Source organism: Pelodiscus sinensis, chromosome 10, assembly GCF_049634645.1.
Source record: "Pelodiscus sinensis isolate JC-2024 chromosome 10, ASM4963464v1, whole genome shotgun sequence".
In the NCBI taxonomy this organism is placed as follows: Eukaryota; Metazoa; Chordata; order Testudines; family Trionychidae; genus Pelodiscus; species Pelodiscus sinensis.
Window position 1 is genome coordinate 16545673 of NC_134720.1, and position 18100 is coordinate 16563772.

Below are 18100 nucleotides of genomic sequence, written 5' to 3' on the forward strand. Positions count from 1 at the left end.
ATAACCATATGTGACCTGAGGTACGGAGGGTGAAACCTAGAACCTTCTAGTCAACTTGGTGAGCCTTACCCATAAAACCTCTATTATACCCCTCACCAAGGCTGTATTATCCAACAGGCAGACTAAGCACGTGCTTAGGGCACCAGCAAAGCAGGGACACACACACACACACACACACGATTTTACGGTATAGTATTGTTTTTATTTTGAATTACATGGGGGGGCACCATAATCTTTTCAGTGCTTAGGGCCTCTAAAGGTCTTAATCTGGCCCCGCCCCTTACCCAGGCTACAGTCTAAAGCTGGGCTAACCAAGGGTCCATATTGCAGTCCCCAAGACTGGGCATGGCAAAGAATTTGGGCCACATTATTTAACTCAGATACGATATGGGCTATATAAGCACTTAACACCCTACTAGTGCATCTTCATAAAGCATCCCTCCAGGTCTCTCGTGCATTATTGCCACTTGGGAAGTAGTCGAGCAAAGCCTTATGTTTCTTGTTAGAACCACCACAAAGGCCCCAGTTTTGATTTTCTTACATGCACTGAGAAATATCTTCGCTCTTTAGCTTTTCCATTTGATTTCACTGAGGCTGCTTGAGGAATATTGGCATAAAATAAGTCAGAAGAAAGTAAATTAATAATGATTTAAATGTTCAAGTCACTTATTAATCTGAAAAGCCAGTATTTTAAAAGATCATCTATATATGGTATGAACAGATTTTAAAATGATTAAACTAGAAGACTTACCGCGCAATGTCTAGATCCTTTAGGGCAGGCAGTGTGTGGGGGGTGTAAGAGTCAGGGTGGGGGGTTGAGGAGGGGCTCAGGACAGGGAGTCCTATTCTGTAGGGCTCTCTCCCCCCTTCTCCTCCCCTCCAGATGGCAACGGCATTGCCCACCCCCCAGGAGCTACTCACCTGGTCTGGTGACAGGCAAGATGGTCTACCTCAGCTCCAGCTGGCCACACTCTTGGTGATGCGCCTGCCCCCCAGTGCTCACTCTGCAGTATAGCTCGCCCCTGTGCTCACTGCCCCCAGTGGCCACTGTGAGTATCATATCCCTCCTCTCTGCCCCTCCCCTTCCATGTTATGAAAAACAGTCCTATTCCAGGGACTTCCCATTTTCCTGGCACTACCAAACCCTAATCTTGTTTTAAAAGTTTGAGTAAGAGGAAGCTGCCTACGAAATTTGGTGGCACTTTCTTTCACTTGTTAGGAGTTCTTGAACAAATGAACTCACAGACAGACACTCAAATGTACATTACTGCATTGTAGATTACTGCATTTCAAACAACGATGAAATAATCTGCAGCCACCCAATTTCACATAACTGAATGTTAAAACCAATGTTCTGGAGCTATTTAAAAGCTCCGTTGTTTTCACTTTATTTCCATGATACTGGAAGTTTCACTTTGACATCAATATGGAAAAACAGATGGCTAGAGTAATGAATAAGTGAGCAGTATGATGCTACCAAATGACTACTCACAAGTCTGACTAACAAATTAGATAATACCGACAGAGAAGAAGTGGGTTGGCAATTAATATTAAAGTATTTAGAAAACCAGTAAGACACAAATAGACTGTGCAGGGGGTACCAGGGAAATATTTAGAAAAAAACCCAAAAAGTTTACTGGTGAAAAGAACTGAAATATGGCTTCTGCCATAGCTTCAAGAAGAATGAAAGGTGAAAAAAACTCTATAGTACTGGAGAAATCAAACCTGTACTTTTGGGCAACAAATTCAGGAAGATTAAAGAATTCTTTCAATGATAAAGAGAATGTCATGATTTGGAAAGGGTCTAGAGGGGAAAATATGGAAAAAACTTAAAGGGAAAAGGAATTTTTAAATTCGAAGACTATTAGAGTGGAATAATCACTGAAATGAAATGAGTTCAGTCAAAGCACTCGAAGTCAACACAAAGGGGGAAAAATACATCTTTGGAAGGAAACTAGACAAGATAACATGCTATTATCCCCTCCTTTTAAATGCTTTATCAAAACATTATAAAGTTAGTCCAAATATTTGTTTCTTCTCATCTCGTGTTGTTATTCTTGGTTTTTTCCTTCTTTGTATAGTTTATAAAATTACAATAGGGTTTATTATATAGTGTCCATTCTTAATAACATGAGGCCAATTGTGACTTCCAAGCAACAGGCTAATCTCCGTGCGTGTATGCCAACTTTAGAATGCCTAGTTTTTCAGGGGATAGTGCTGGAGACGGGTAGCCATTTCTGGACACTAATAGAAAATTAAATTGGAACTCAAGGGAGAAGTACATTCCACCAGACTCTAACAGTCATTCTTCCCCAAAATAATCTCATCCTCTTCCTCAAGACCTGCCCTCCCCAGTGGAGTCTATCAATCAGACTCTTCTTTTGTCCTATGATCTAACAAAAGGAAAAATTTATACCAGATGGACTAGTTGGGATGGGGGGAAAAACATGGAATTAAACCATCTGGGTATGCCTAAACAGTAGGGCTAAAGTTGAATTAAGCTACGCAACTTCACCTAAGTCAATTGTGTAGATGAAGTCGAAAGAGCTGAATTCGGCTTTTGGCGCTGTCTACACACCAAGAAATCAAAGGAAGAGCACTCTTCCTTTGACTTCCCTTACTCTTTGTGAAATGAGGTTTACCATGAGTTGGAATAAGAAGTCCTCCAGATCAACATTATTTCAAAACAAAGGCTTGTAGCGAAGACTCGCACTATGTTATTTCGGAATAACGTCAGCCACTGCTGTGTGGACATAGCCTCAGAAAATAATAGAGAGGGCTCTAACAATCATGTAGAAACATGATGGACATAGCAGATCACAAAATCTTGCATAGGCATTGAATGTGGCCTTCTAGTATTTATCTACAATGGTAGACTTAGGGGATGGAAAAGCTCTCCTTTTATTGGGTAGAAGAGCAGGTGGTAGAAGGAAGACAGGACTCCTAATAGTAAGACTAGAAAGTGAGCTGAAGAAATGCATATGCATTTTGCTTGCTCTAAGTGGCAATGTCCTCAAAGCAGACTCCAGAAAAATATCTCAGCTTTTAAGAAAAATTATTATTATTAGACCTGAACAATCATTACATTCAAAAAATATCCTGTTACAAAAGTATATTGATGCAATCAGTGATAGATCAAAACTAGTATAAATATCTTTTGCAAATAATTTCTTAGATTGAAAAAGTTCACAGCTAAAAGCCATTGTATAAAACTCATATTTAGTCTAGGAGGATAGTGGTTAGAACAAACGTAATAACAGTTTTAAAAAACTCCTGTAAAGAATAATATACACTACTGGAGCTGACCTTCATTTTGACTACTATACAAATCCCTTTAGTTATTGGTTTTTGGTATTTCTCAGAGGATCTGGCACATAGAAAAGCAATTTCAATAAGTGAATTTCACAGGTAGTAAGCAGCATCTCTGTTCCTCCAGGAGGTTTGAAAGTTAAAATGCAGGCTTGCTCATATATTCCTCCATTGTCTGAAGAAAAAAAAAAAAAGCAGGTGAGGTGTTAGACTGTAAAGTACTATAAGATACAATAAGGACTAGGGATATAAAATCATGTTTAATTCATTAAATGGTTAAATGCAGTTCTACCACTGCCTTTAACCGTTTAAAGGTGGATGGGTGGGGGGGGGGCTGCTCCAGCAGGGCTGAAGGGGCCCTCCTGCCTGCTGGGGTCAGGCTAGAATGGTGCCTGAAGGAGACAGAGACTGCCACCATGTCTGTGGCTCCTGCATGGGCTGGGACCTGGCAACCACATGCGGGGGACCCAAAGGGGCTGAAGCATCTCCTTACCCATAGCTGGGCTGCAGGAGGGGGTTTGCTCCCAGGTAATGGGTAACCATTTAAGCAGTTACCCATTAACATGCCTAGTAAGGACCCGACCCTACTCCCATTGAACAGGATTGGAATTTTTGATGGATTTCCATCATATCCAAGCCATAGGATCAACACTCAAACAACAACTACAATAAACTTTAAACCCAAGTTAGATTGAGCAGCTAACTTGCACAGGTAGTTGCCTTATCTAGCTGGCCTTTTGTACGTGTCATTACTGCAAACTGATGGGCTTCCTCAACAGTCCAAAGAAGAACTAGTACTTTGCCCATGCCTCTCTCAGGACCTTGCTTCAGGACAGAGTATTATTCAAAAGACAAAACAGAGCTTTTCCTTTGACCAAAGTAATCATCAGAAGCCTTTCCACTTGCCCCTCTCGCCACCCCTTTTAAATCCATACTGAGTTATTTGACAGACAGGTTGCTCTTAACTCTTTCCGGGCCATTTCACTCTGTTACCCTATCAGCATGTGCAAATTCCAGCCTGTGATGAAGAAGCTGGATGGAAAAAAACAAAAGGATGGAAAAAAAACAAAGGGCCTATTCACATAGGCTGTGTCTACACTGGCATGAATTTCCTGAACTGCTTAAAACGGAATACTATTCCATTTTCAGTTTTTCTGGAAAAGGAGCGTCTGCATTGGCAGGCTTCTTTTCTGGAAAAGCCCTTTTTCCAGAAAAGCGTCTGTGGCCAATGTAGATGCACTTTTCTGGAAAAGAGCCCCGATCGCCATTTTCGCGATCGGGGCTTTTTTCCGGAAAAGACTACTGGGCTGTCTACACTGGCCCTTTTCCGGAACAGTGTTCCGGAATAAGGACTTATGCCCAAGCGGGAGCAGAATAGTTTTTCTGGAATAGCGGCTGATTTTGTACAGTAGAGCATCGTTGCTTTTCCAGAAATTCAAGGGCCAGTGTAGACAGCTTGCAGCTTATTCCGGAAAAGCGGCTGATTTTTCCGGAATAAGTGGCCCAGTGTAGACACAGCCACAGTGTTTTCCTAACTAGTTCCATCAGCCTGTTGTTTGATTCCATGATAATAAAAATTGAATCATCTGTAGCATTTGCCAATTCTTACCATTCTTGGTAAGGTAATTTACAATATAAGAAAATGAAGCTCATTCCTGTGGGTTTTTTAATACAAATCTTATACCTATTCCTCACAGAAACCATTACATGGCCTCATTATGGACAAACTGGAGGTTACCCGCACATACTTGTGCTGAGTATGATACAGTATTACAATGTAGGTCATTTATTACTGTTTCACTAATAAATTGCCAAAACAAAAACAAAACAAACCCCATTAACATTCAGGTAATCTATATTGCAGTATTAAACAAAAATTCTAATAGCAGAGTAGCCATCAACGGCATAGAAATATTAGGAATGTCAGAGTGCATTCACTCACATAATTAACTGATAAGCCTGGGCTCATCGGTTAATCCTAATGGTTACCCGCACCCCTCTCACTGCCCCCCCCCCCACCATGTAATGATAAAAATGTCAGCGGTTACGTGTTTACACAAATACACATTTTTAACATCCCTAATAATTATCTTCATACCATATCACAGTATACCAGATAGTTGAAGGGAATGAGATGTTGCCACCTCTTGTAAATCTATGGTTGTACCCCATAGCACTAAACTTCACACATGTTGGGATATCAAACGCTCTTGTCAGACAAGAAAGCTGTAGTGAAGTGTGTACCTCCGCTGTCTGCCTCACCTCTTGTAACATATCAGAATCTTCTATGGCTTTCACTGCTGATTTCTTTGATGTTTCTTGTATTTCTCCACCCATTATAAACTCATCAAGAATAAAATAGGCCTTCTCAAAATTAAAGATAATATCCAGTTCACATACCTGATGAAGCAAAGCACACATTTAGGAATGGTAGTATAGCATTATATTTATTCACATTCCGAGACCTGATAGAGTGCCAAACCTATTCAACATATGCACTCTTGTGGCAGACAGTAAAGTGAGAAATAGAAACACTGAATATTAGGTGATATCACAACTTCCGTGCAAGTGAAATCATATTCTTTTCTGCATGAACAAAAACCAAATATAAACAGCTCTGTTTAAACACGGCTAAGGAATACTTATTAAAAATCATTTCATAGAGGAAAACATATTCCCATCCACAAACATCTTGCAGTCTCTGATAGGCCAAAACCAAGACCTTGCACAATGATTTATATTCAATAGTCAGATAAATTAGCTGCTCAGGAGAACATTGTAGAAAATATTTATAAAAGTGGGTCTCTTGTAACACCCAATTGCCATCCCTGGACCATCTCCATGTTCTCTGGCTCATATCACCTCATTATTCATCCACACTTTGCTGATCCCATGCCCTCATGTGGCGTTTCCTGTTGCTTGACAGGAGTTAAATGGAAAAAAACCCTCCTCAATATTAAAATTATTTTTGATTTTTCCTAAACTTGCTAGACATCATCTCCTCTCGGAAGAGATGTGGCATATTAAACATCTGGACTAACTTCTATTTCGGGATGGGCAGATAATGGAACGTAAACTCCCTAGAATAGGATGGGAACTATTTTCTGTTAAATGCTGATGATACACCTCATCCTGGATGTGTGGCCATGGTACAGGCAAGGCAGAGGGAAAGGTTGAGTAAAAACAGCTACAGAGATTTTCATGCCTGGCTTGTGACGAATAACTGAAGGGCAAAAATGATCACAACTAACATAAGGAAGAAAAACTTACATTGCCAAAATACCTGTCCAGCAGTTCTACATAACGATGAACGACTTCTAGTGTCAGAAGCTCATTATCCTGGTCTTCTATTGCACAACAAAAATACAAACTAGCATACCTAAAAAATGAAAATAGGTGAGTGTTCGGTAAAACCTAAAGTAATAACTCAATCAGAGATAATTTGATTAATTTCTCTGCCTATGCAAGCCTGTTCTCTTCAATGAAGCGAGGTCTATATGCAATTTGTGTTGCTCAGGGATGTAAAAAGCCACCCTCCTCAGCAACGTATATTATCCTGGTGCTTAGATCAGTGTAAACAGCGTTATGTCAGCAAAAGAACTACACCCATTGCTTATGAAGCTGGAGTAGTTCAGTCAATGGGGAAGCTCTAGCCCATTTGCTTAGAGCAGTTACATTAGAGAGCATATAGCAATGCAGTTGCATCGCTATGGCGCTGCTGCTGTAAACTCTCTAAAATAGCTGTAGCTTAACAGATGAGTTGATTTTCCTTCTCTGCACATTTAATTTTAAAAATAATATATTAACATTAAATAATTAATCTTTTAAAAAATGCTGGGCAGATTTATTGACTACCTCGTCAGTACTTAAGCTTCAGCACTGCACTTAAAAAGAGCAACTGGAATGGGACAAAAATCTCCCCAAGTGCTGCTGTAGCCTGTATTGTAGATGTATTGGTTTAGTCTGTAGAATAATTTTGTGCTTTAACAAAATAAGCATAAAAAGAAACATTTGGGTCACTAGTCAGGCTACCAGATGGTTAACAGGCCAATTTATGTGTTCTTTAAGAAATAGATTGCGTGTAACTACTCATGCTGATCAATTTTTACTGATTTGTAACAGTTGTATTTACTTAATCCTCCCAGTTCCTAAAACTGAAGGAAGATCCACTTGAGTGTTCTTCTCGGGATAGTGGCTGGAGCCCCATTTCAGCAATGCCTCTAAAGCTCTATTAGCCTATTCCTTTTCAACAAGCCACTTAAGAATATGCTTAAACTTTAGTGCTTTGCTGAATAGAGGTAGACTGCTATTACAGGGCCTTCATTTCTTTCCTGTAACAGTAAAGGGAGGGAATACAATACATTTGCAATACACTGACAAAGCAGAACATGCTTTTCAGCATTATATCTTTGAATTAGCAAGATGAACTAGACAAAGCATCGTCTATAATTTAAACTGTCAATCAATGTTTACTCCCATTTTTCTTCTGTGATAAGCAATACTGGTATTTTTCAAATGGCAATTCACCATGTCAATTTATGGAATGGGGAAAAAGCAGGCTGATTTTGTTTAGAATCATCGTGCCCTATTCCTAGTTTCAAGCTCTTCTCTTCATATTATATATTTTCATTCACATAAAACTACTCACACCTTTTGTAAACAAGCTTTAGGTCTTTCCAGTCAACAAAACTGCTCATCTTTTGATTGCGAGCCAGAATAATCTGAACAATTTCCCGTGTGATCTTCTTCCGCTCTTTGTCAGGTAACGTTATGTACCACTTCTGAAGTCTTAATTTCCCTTGTCGGCTGAACAGCAGAATAAATCGTATCTAGAGTAAACAAAGCAACATGATAATATCAGGTCACATGCAATTACTTTCCAGGAAACAACAATTCAACTGTGCAGAGGGCCAATCTAGTGCCTATGGCACCTAAGCTCTCAAGAATTTCACTGTTACCATAAATATCTAAAGTCTGCCCAAAAACATTTCTCATTTAAGTATATGAAAGCAACAAAGATGTAATCAAATACATGACTTATTTTATCCAGAGAGTTTAAAGGTTAATTAAATATCCCAGAGAATTATGAATCATTTCAATATAATGAAAGATACTTGGATATATATTAGAATATTCCAAGGCACTGGTACAGTCCCACGCCCTACTCACTAGAGACAGGAGAACTGAGCCCCTGGATAAGGTAGGCGGAAGAGTGGCTCCATGCTCCCAGAAGGGGTGGGACCAGGGCAGCCAACCCTCAGTATTGCCTGGACAATGGAGCACCAGCCAGCCCTAAGAGCTGCCTTGAGCACAGAGCTCCAGGGGTGACTTAAAGGACCCAGGATACCATGCACCACTGCTGCTGCAGCAGCTTTGACAGCAGTTGGGAGCTTAGTCCCTTTTGAATTGCCGGGTTCTGGGACAGTTGCCACCCCTCCCCTGCCCACCATTGGTAGGCCTGATTTGAGGAAAGGACTAATTTGATCATTAGGTTTACATATTTACTCTGTGAACCCAACTGTTACAAGTATGTAAAAATTCATATGTCGTCACAATAACCTAGAACATGTTGATGAGAAAAGGTATGAAAGGGAGACATACAAAAAATAATCTAAACCAAAAGGCACATTGATATAACTCAAGGGCCAAATTAAGATCATGCTTGATGAACAAGAAAAAGCAGGTCCAGAAATTACTGAACCAAAACTGGAATGTCAGATATTAGGCCTAGTTGGTGAACAAAATAATAAGGGACTGTGCTATTCACCCCAATATTCTCTTCTAGGTTGCTTTAAAAGACTTTGGCTGGGAGGAAAGAGGAACAGATGCTATTGGAGTGAGCTTCACCATCACAGCTGCTGTCTCCACTGTTTCCTGGAATCCCAGGCCTTTGTCATCCAGGGCACATTCCTCAATCTAAGGTAACCAATCCCAAATTTCAAGACAAGGCTCCAAAGTTTGGGGATGGCAATTTTGTTCAAAGATAGGGTTGCCAGATTTTTTTAAAATGTTTAACCTGGATAAAAATTAATTTTCCTCTGCCTATATTCTTAGAAACAGCTGAATTGGTTTTGGGCTAAACATTTCTAAACAACGCAGACCTCGAGGCAGGCACATGGCATACAAAATTGCAGCCTAAATGGTTAAAGTTGGGCAAAGGTATAAATAACCGAAAATAGGATCTCATAATAGGAACTGCTGGGCAAGCTTAACAACAGGTGGCACTATCAGCTCAGCCCATAGTGTACACACATGCAATTCTGCTTCTCTTACTCATATTTGTTATGTCGTGGGGAGTTTCACAGCATAGGAATAAATCAGTGGAAAGACAGAGAGCTGGAGTAGGTGCAAGTGTCCATTTTATTACATAGCACAGAACTCACTAGAACAAGCCCAGACTAGCTGGGCTGACCCCAGTGACCTACAACCCAATATACAACATATTCCTCCCCCCTTAATAAAAACGTCCCTTTAAGAAAACAAAAACTAACTATGAAATGAGAGTAGACCACCTCAAGTTCCCAGCTAACCCTGGGGATTATTTTGCCCCATTGTGAGTTAATCTCAACTAAAGGTCCAGCTGTTGAAGAGGCCTCCTTTCTCTAGTTGGATTACGGCGGACATCTGGCGTTCTCGCACCCGAAGATGTTATGGGTGCAAGCCTGACACTGGGCTGGGAACTTGAAGTGTGAACAGCCTGCTCAGGGAGGGGGTTATTGTTTGCCGCTGGTGGTGATGGAGGAAGAGAGTCATGAGCAGGTGATTCTTGACACGGTAGCTCACCAGCAGTGGGAAGGACGGGCAACTCAACTGGAGATGTGCCTTGGGGGCAGGAATAACTTGTCAATAACTGATCCACACGTCGCAGCCAGATGAGATCTTTCGCAGTCCGGACAGTATAGGAAACAGGTCCTGTTTGAGCAATAATAGTGGCAGGGACCCATTTAGCTCCAGGAACATAGTTCCGAGCCAAAACTATCTGTCCAGGACTAAAGGTTCGGTCTTTTGCTCTGGATGCATGCCTCATGACTTGACCTTCCTGCTGATGTTGCACAATTTGTCGCGGTTCTGAAGGTTTCAGCAAATCAAAGCACGTGCATAGCTGACGACCCATCATTAGAAAAGCCAGGGACACTTTGGTTGTAGCGTGAGGAGTGTTTCTGTAGGATAGTAAGAAGGTGTCCAGACTCTTTTGTATGAGTGAATGTTCTCTAACCGATTTCAAAGCTTGTTTCATTGTCTGGACAAACCTTTCAGCCAATCCATTTGTGGCTGGGTGACACGGTGCTGAAGTGATGTGATGGATCCCTTTTGCTTTCATAAAATTTCCAAACTCCTGAGACACAAACTGTGGACCATTGTCACTCACAAGTTGTTCAGGAATACCCAAATGACAGAAGATTCCCCGTAATTTTTGGATAGTACTCTCAGCAGTAGTGGAAGGCATTATACAGACTTCTGGCCATTTGGAATGAGCATCTACCACCACCACCAACATGCTACCTTCAAATGGGCCAGCAAAATCAACATGAATACGTTGCCATGGATTTTCAGGCCAGTCCCATGGGTGCAGAGGTGCCAGTTGAGGTACATTCCTCACACCCTGGCAAGAAATACAAGCTCTTGCCTTCTCTTCAATGTCACTGTCCAAACCAGGCCACCAAAAATAGCTTCGTGCAATTTCTTTCATGCGCACCATTCCACAGTGACCTGAATGCAGTTGCTCTAACATCTGTTGTCTCAGTATTTTTGGAATAACGACATGCATTCCCCACAACAAGCACCCCGAATGGGTTGATAACTCCGTTCTCCTGGACATGTAATGGACAAGGTCAGATGAGACCTGAGAGTTCCGTAGAGATGTTCCACGCATCACTAGTTCCATTACTTGGGAGAGTACTGGGTCAACACGAGTTGCTCTCTTAACTTCTGCAGCAGTGATGGGCATGTTCTCTACCTGTTCAAAGTAAAAGATTTCCTTCTAGCCACTATCTTGATGTTTGACTGGCAAAGGCAGCCTAGAGAGACCATCTTCATTGCCATGTAGAGTGGCTTTCCGATATCTGATCTCATATGTGTGTCCTGAAAGACACAATGCCCATCGTTGCATACGACTAGCAGCCATTGGTGGAATACCTGAGTGTTGACCAAAAATTGCCGTCAGAATTGATGGTCAGTGAGAAGTGTAAACTTCCGTCCAAACAGGTACTGGTGAAATTTCCGAATTCCAAAAATGATTCCCAATGCTTCACGTTCAATTTGCGCATAGTTAGTTTCAGCTGTGCTTAAGGTGCGTGAAGCAAAAGCAATTGGTTTCTCCTCTCCTGAGGGCATAACATGTGACAAGACCGCTCCCACTCCATATGGGGAGGCATCACAAGCTAACTGTAAAGGTAAGGATGGATCAAAATGCGTCAGGACCTCTGCATTTAGCAATGCACATTTAGCCTCGTTAAATGCAACATCACAGACGTCAGTCCACTTCCAGACCTTGTTCTGGCCAAGGAGCTCGTGAAGTGGTTTTAATAGTGTGGCTAGCTGTGAAATAAACCTTCCATAATAGTTCAATAGTCCTAGAAATGAGCGAAGTTGACTAACATTTTGAGGGGATGGAGCTTCCACAATAGCCATAACTTTTGAAGGGGACTTATGAAGACCAGTAGCATCAATGATGTGTCCCAAATATTCAACAGAGGGCTGAAAGAATGCACACTTATCTTTACGGACTCTTAGGCCATACTCTTCCAGTCTTTGTAGGGTAGCCTCTAAGTTCTTAAGGTGATCCTCCTCATTCCCGCCCGTGACCAGGATGTCATCAAGATAGCACTGAACTCCTGGCAAGCCACACAAGATCTGGTCCATAGCTCTCTGGAACAAGGCTGGAGCAGAAGTTATTCCGAAGGGTAAGCGACAGTAACGATAAAGCCCTTTATGAGTCACAATAGTCAACAGCTCTTGGGATTCCTCATCAACTTGCATCTGTAAATATGCTTGACTTAAATCAATCTTGCTGAACTTTTGTCCCCCAGCCAGGCCCGCAAAGATGTCATCGATGCGAGGAAGGGGGTATTGCTCTGCACATAAAACAGGGCTAACAGTGACCTTAAAATCCCCACAAATCTGAATAGAACCATCTTTCTTCAATATTGGAACTACTGGAGTTGCCCATGGACTATGGGTAACTGGTATTAGGACTCCATTTTTTACTAGGCGCTCCAGGTCTGCTTCAACTTTTGGCCTGATAGCATATGGCACAGTTCTGGCCTTCAGATATTTTGGTTGGCTACCAGGTTTAATGTTCAGTTTCACGGTGATTCCCCTCATACTTCTCAGATCCTCTCCAAAAACAGCAGCATGTTTCTTTAATATATCAGTCAGACCTGTTTCTTCTTTAGTCATCCGGTGCACTTCTGCCCAGTCCAGTGGGATCTTCCTAAGCCATGATCTCCCCATTAAGGCTGGGTAATGGCCTTTCACCACAAACAGTGGTAATTCTGCAGTCCGTCCATTTAGTTCCACCTTAACATCAGTAGTGCCCAATAGGGGTACTGCTTCTCCTGTATATGTCTTCAGAATTATCTTTGTTGCCTTAAGTGGAAGATGCTTCAACTTTTCCTTACACACCGAGTCTGAGACCAATGAAACTGCTGCACCAGTGTCCACTTCCATGCGTACTGGTTTGCCATCCAACAGTGGGGTTATCTGGTATTCATGGGAGCCCCCTTTCAAAGACAAAACATAGCATGGCACTTCTTCAGACGAGGTGTCACTTTGATCATCAGGCGTCTGGTCGATGGTATGCAGATTTTCCTTTTTGTTCCAACAGACCACAGGCCTCTTTTTCTTTTGTTTGCAGGCACGCTCAATGTGTCCTTTTTTTCCACACTGTCGACACACTAGGTTCTTACACAAGCATTCTGATGCATGGTGAGCTGTCTTACCACAGCGGTAACATTCCTGGCTCCCCACTGTTTTGTGAGTAGGTTCTTGGAACATTTTATGCACCCCAGGGGGTGCACTAAGGTATTGTGCCTCCTGTGTGGCCAGTTCCATGGAGACAGCAATATCAATGGCCTTCTGTAGGGTGAGCTGAGCTTCTGTTAACAGATGCCTCCGTATAGCTTCACTGTGCAGGCCACACACTAATCTGTCATGTATGGCATCATTTAACATCTCCTTAAATTCACAGTGTTCAGCAAGCTTTTTCAAATTGGCTACAAATTGTACAATTGTTTAACTTTCTTTTTGGTCTCTGCTATGGAACCTGTACCTTTCTGAAATTACCAGTGGTTTTGGAGCATAATGTGACCCCAGGATTTCCACAATGTCACTGTAAGATTTGGTCTCTGGCTTAACAGGGAGCAGCAAACTGCATAGCAGAGAATAGGTCTTAGCCCCTACAGCAATTAAAAATATTGGCACCTTCTTCTCTTCTTTAATGTCATTTGCAATAACAAAAAGTTCAAAATGCTCAGTATATACCTGCCATTGCTCTAAAGTCTCCTCAAAAGGTCCCAGTGGCCCTGTAAGTGTAGCCATGGCTGCTGCACTCTCCCCTTTTTTCTTTCTTTTCCAGTCTCTGGGCTCCTTGATCTTACTTTCAGTTTGCACAGTGTAGCAGTCAGTTCTTACCCCCACCTTCCAGAACAGCCAAAAAGAGTTTGTTTTCTTACATTGACTTCTACTTCTTTTGTTGCTGGAGGCAGCACAGGTATCCCACCCTCGTCGCCACTTATGTCATGTCGTGGGGAGTTTCACAGCATAGGAATAAATCAGTGGAAAGACAGAGAGCTGGAGTAGGTGCAAGTGTCCATTTTATTGCATAGCACAGAACTCACTAGAACAAGCCCAGACTAGCTGGACTGACTCCAGTGACCTACTCAGTTACCATAACAACAAGATCTATATCTACAACCCAATATACAACAAAATTGAGTATCAGCTATGCAGATAATGCCATTAATTTAAATGGGATTACTTGAGTTCTACTCATTACAAGGGAGGGCAGCAGTGTCAGATCTAAACTATTAGTTAAAAAAATACCACCAAGCACACAAGAAAAAACTGGACTTTGGTTCAAATTGCTGGTTTCAAATTAATATTCATTTCCATGAAAAAAAAAAAGACATGGGACAAAACCAAATTCCCGAATCCAAAACTCCAATGGACGCTTTGGTGGCTCAAAATCCTGCTCTACTTCTGAATTTCATAAATTGTTCCATCTTTACTGAGAGAGAAATGAGGACAGATTCTTTGGGGCAGGATTTGGTAGCTCGAGGGAAAAGGCAACTTTGTACTTCCTCTGCCTCCACTCAACAATGAGCCATGCCAGGAACGTGGCCCTAACGCACAGCAAGAACACTTGTGGCCCAGCTACCCACAGCCCAAAGGGGCTATTCTATCAGCTGAGAATTGATGAGGTGGAATAGTGCACAGATACTTGCTTTTCCCTCACAAATATTCCCATATACTGTGGGCTAGGACGGCAGTGTACAGGAGTTCCTGCGGTGGCTTTACACTATCTGGGGTGGTGATTCCTTCCATACAGGGAGAATTATGAAGAGGCTGAATTTGCTGGGGTTCTGTTTTACACTGTAGGTGTGAATGCAAGAGTCAGGATCTAGATGGGGACATCTCAGGTCTGAAATGCTCCAACTCCAGGTCTAAATGCTGAGCCACACCCTCTGCTGGTGTAAATTCATGGAGCTCCACTCAAGTCGATACGGATACTCTCACATCAGCTGAAGATCAGGATGTGCCGTGGACTCATGTCTTATTGATGGACAATTTAAAACACATTAAAAGGATTGAAATTCAGGGTACAATTAAGATTCAGTATTATGATTAAAGATTCTGTGAAGAAAGCCTTACACTAGGGTAAATTATACATGCATCAAGTAAATAGAAATGTACCAGTGAAACTTCTTAAAACATATCCTGCTTCTAACCTTGCTGCACAAAGCTATTTGGCGGTTAATAAAAATGAACATCTAAATATTCCACACTGAAGGATGCTCAGTAGGAAGGAAAACAACCTTTTATCATATTTTCTTGATTTTAGAATGATTTGTTTAAATATTTAAATTAATAAGCACCAGCAGAGATAAATAATTGTTTAAGATTATTCCGGATGTAACAACATTGCTTCTTCTAGCTGCAAACCTTCTGAGACTAAAGATAAAATTGGCTTACTATGCATGTCTCACACATTGTGTGACACAGACTGGAAAACACTTTTCTAAGAGCATTTACAGACAGTGCTGTTGGCAACAGAAGAAAATACTGTATCTTATTCACAGAATCCATATGGATCTGAACTACAGTGAGTTTATTAATTGTTTTGCATGAGAAACTAATGGCTTCAAATCTTCTGTGTCTTTGTGATGTTCTGTATGAGGAGTTCTAGGCCCCTCCTGTCTTCTGAGAGGTCCATTGAACAGACATCTGAAAGTACTGTAGTGCATTCACACCAAGACCTATGTATACATGCAGGAGGGCTTACAGATTTGGGGGGGAGGGTCACAGCTCCATATTCCTGCAAGAGGTGGGGCTGGCCAGAGCGCATTTTACCGTTCCCCTCAGAGCTGCCCAGAGTGTGTGGTGCTCTGGCAACAATTTAAAGGGCCCAGGGCTCCGTCCCGCCACCACAACACCCTTCTCCCCCCAGTCAGCAAGACTGCGTACATGCTTTGTCCTTGACAATGCGTCTGTCATATTAGCAGACAAATAAGTTATCTGGAAACTAAGAGTTCTGAGTTAATCAGGAAGGTTTAAAAAATCATGATCATTTGTGGGGAAGTGAAGCTACGGGAAATGACTTTTGCTATTATTGGACTAGTTCACTTGACAAAATGAACATGATTTTGTAGCTGATGAAAGTCTAGTAGTTTTAATAGTATTCCCATGAGTTACCTAAATAAAAAAAGGAATAGCCTGATTAAGATCAAAAGTCTACGTCCTAGCATTGCTCTGATTGTGCTACCAAGTTGCTTTGGTATGAAGTTATAATGCCAAGCCACCGAATGGATGAGCCTCTGTTTTAATGCCAAGAAGGGCACCTCCCTTCATGCTGACAACGGCATCAGGGATTTAGCCCAGACGATGCAGTTCCCGATCCAGGGAAAACCCACGGCCTACCTCAAGGAGGGACAAGTATACCAGCACCTGGACACACCCACAGGAGTCTGCAACCAACAGACTCCCAAAGACACCTCATAGAGATCCTGCAAAATGCAGCTACTGTCAACTTCTCCCTGCTTCACCCCCTGGCAAAAGATCAATGCTGTCAACACCTTCCTGATCCCCCACATCTAGTTTGTTTTCAGGAGATCGTTCATGACCAAGATACCCCTGAACAAGGCAGACAGTACCACGAGGCAGCTGGGGTCAGGAAACGGCTTTTCTTCCCACAGAGGCCAGCACCAATATCCATATACACACAGGCAGGGCAACAACAATGTGCCTCAGATGGGTGACCTATGAGATGTGGTGGTAATCACCCATGCCTTTTGCTTCCTGCCCAGAACCGATGGAGAGAAGCATCTCAGGAAGCACCTTGCAGGACATGGTCAAGAAATTTATCACCAGGATCCTTTCCAAGCAGAACATCACCATGTACCCCAGTGGCTCCCTGGAGGCTGAGTTTGGGAGGGAGTGCGGAGACCTATACTTGTTTTGGTCCCACACATGCAACGTCTCGCAATGCCTAGCAAAGAGAATTGGCTGCCGCTGGTGTGGTGCGAGGAGCTGGGAGTCCTGATGCCATGCATAAACCATCACCACCCCAACTGACAGAATGATGTTCTTGAGTTGTAAAGGCGGCCTCCACAGAGTTGTCTGCTGGCAAACAGATTGGGTGGGGTATGGATTATTTTGTTATCTGCACAGCAAATTACCTACAGGGCCTATCTTAAGAATTAACCGTTGGGGGATGAAGACAATGAATTGGTGCACTGGGTTGCTGCATTTAAAAAGAAGTTACACACAGACAGAAGCAGGTGATGACAATTCTATTAAATACACTGCCGAGTGTCAATGACTGTTAAATATTGACACACAAATGAACAGCTTCAATAGAAGTCCCACAGCAAAAGAATTCCATAACCCCACCCTTCAAAAGGGAGACTTCTGTTTAAATTCTCTCCTCCCTTCTGGGAAATGAACCCTGATCCCAGGTCCACTTCCTCCTCTCCCTCCAACTTATTTTGAATGGGACCCAATACAAAAGGCACCTTCTGAGCACACCTACCAGAAGTGGCCTCCCACGCTACACTACTGAGCTACCAAATCAACATGGAAAATGTTCACTATAGAATTAGCTAGTCTTTATCTAATTAATGTCATTTAATGACATTTTTCCACACATTGTGAAGCACCCATTCTTCAGTGAAGACTTATATAGGTCAGATATAAAGTTTTAAAAAACCCTTTGTTCAATAGTGGTGTTTAAACTGTTAGTGAAATCCCAGGGGAATGGTTTTTCTTTATGTTCTTTCGCCCCTCCACCCCCCAGCAAATGAAGAGTAGGAAAAATGTTTGAAAGAAACAAAAATTAACCTCTTTTTTGGATATGCTTGCCACTGATATTATCACAGCTCTGAAAGTAGTTTCCAGCTGACAGCCACCAGCTTGAGCTCATATTTTGTTTTTGTGATTTCAAAGTAACAGTTTACATTAGAACCCTGGGCAGACACCATCACACTACACCAAAGAAGGTTTAATTCAGAACCAAATTATTTCATAGTTTTCTAGAATACAGGGTGGCAAAAGGATTATATGGTATCAAACGTCC

The 18100-nt window shown here is 42.0% G+C and overlaps 1 protein-coding gene across 2 annotated transcripts in view; it reads right to left on the reverse strand.

The window, feature by feature from the left end:
- Positions 1-1347: 1347 nt before the first annotated feature.
- AP1S3 (adaptor related protein complex 1 subunit sigma 3) overlaps positions 1348-18100 on the reverse strand; it is a 36141-nt gene continuing 19388 nt past the window's right edge. The window contains exons 1-5 of one of the 2 annotated variants that reach the window (XM_014577976.3): positions 13792-13863; positions 7960-8138; positions 6580-6688; positions 5572-5709; positions 1348-3484 (exon numbers count right to left, since the gene is read on the reverse strand). In XM_014577976.3, coding sequence (XP_014433462.1) covers positions 3449-3484; positions 5572-5709; positions 6580-6688; positions 7960-8138; positions 13792-13848 — 519 coding nt within the window. In that variant the 5' untranslated portion in view covers positions 13849-13863 and the 3' untranslated portion in view covers positions 1348-3448. Of the gene's footprint in view, positions 3485-5571; positions 5710-6579; positions 6689-7959; positions 8139-13791; positions 13864-18100 lie in introns of those variants that run through there. The other variant, XM_075937559.1, reaches the window with a different exon arrangement.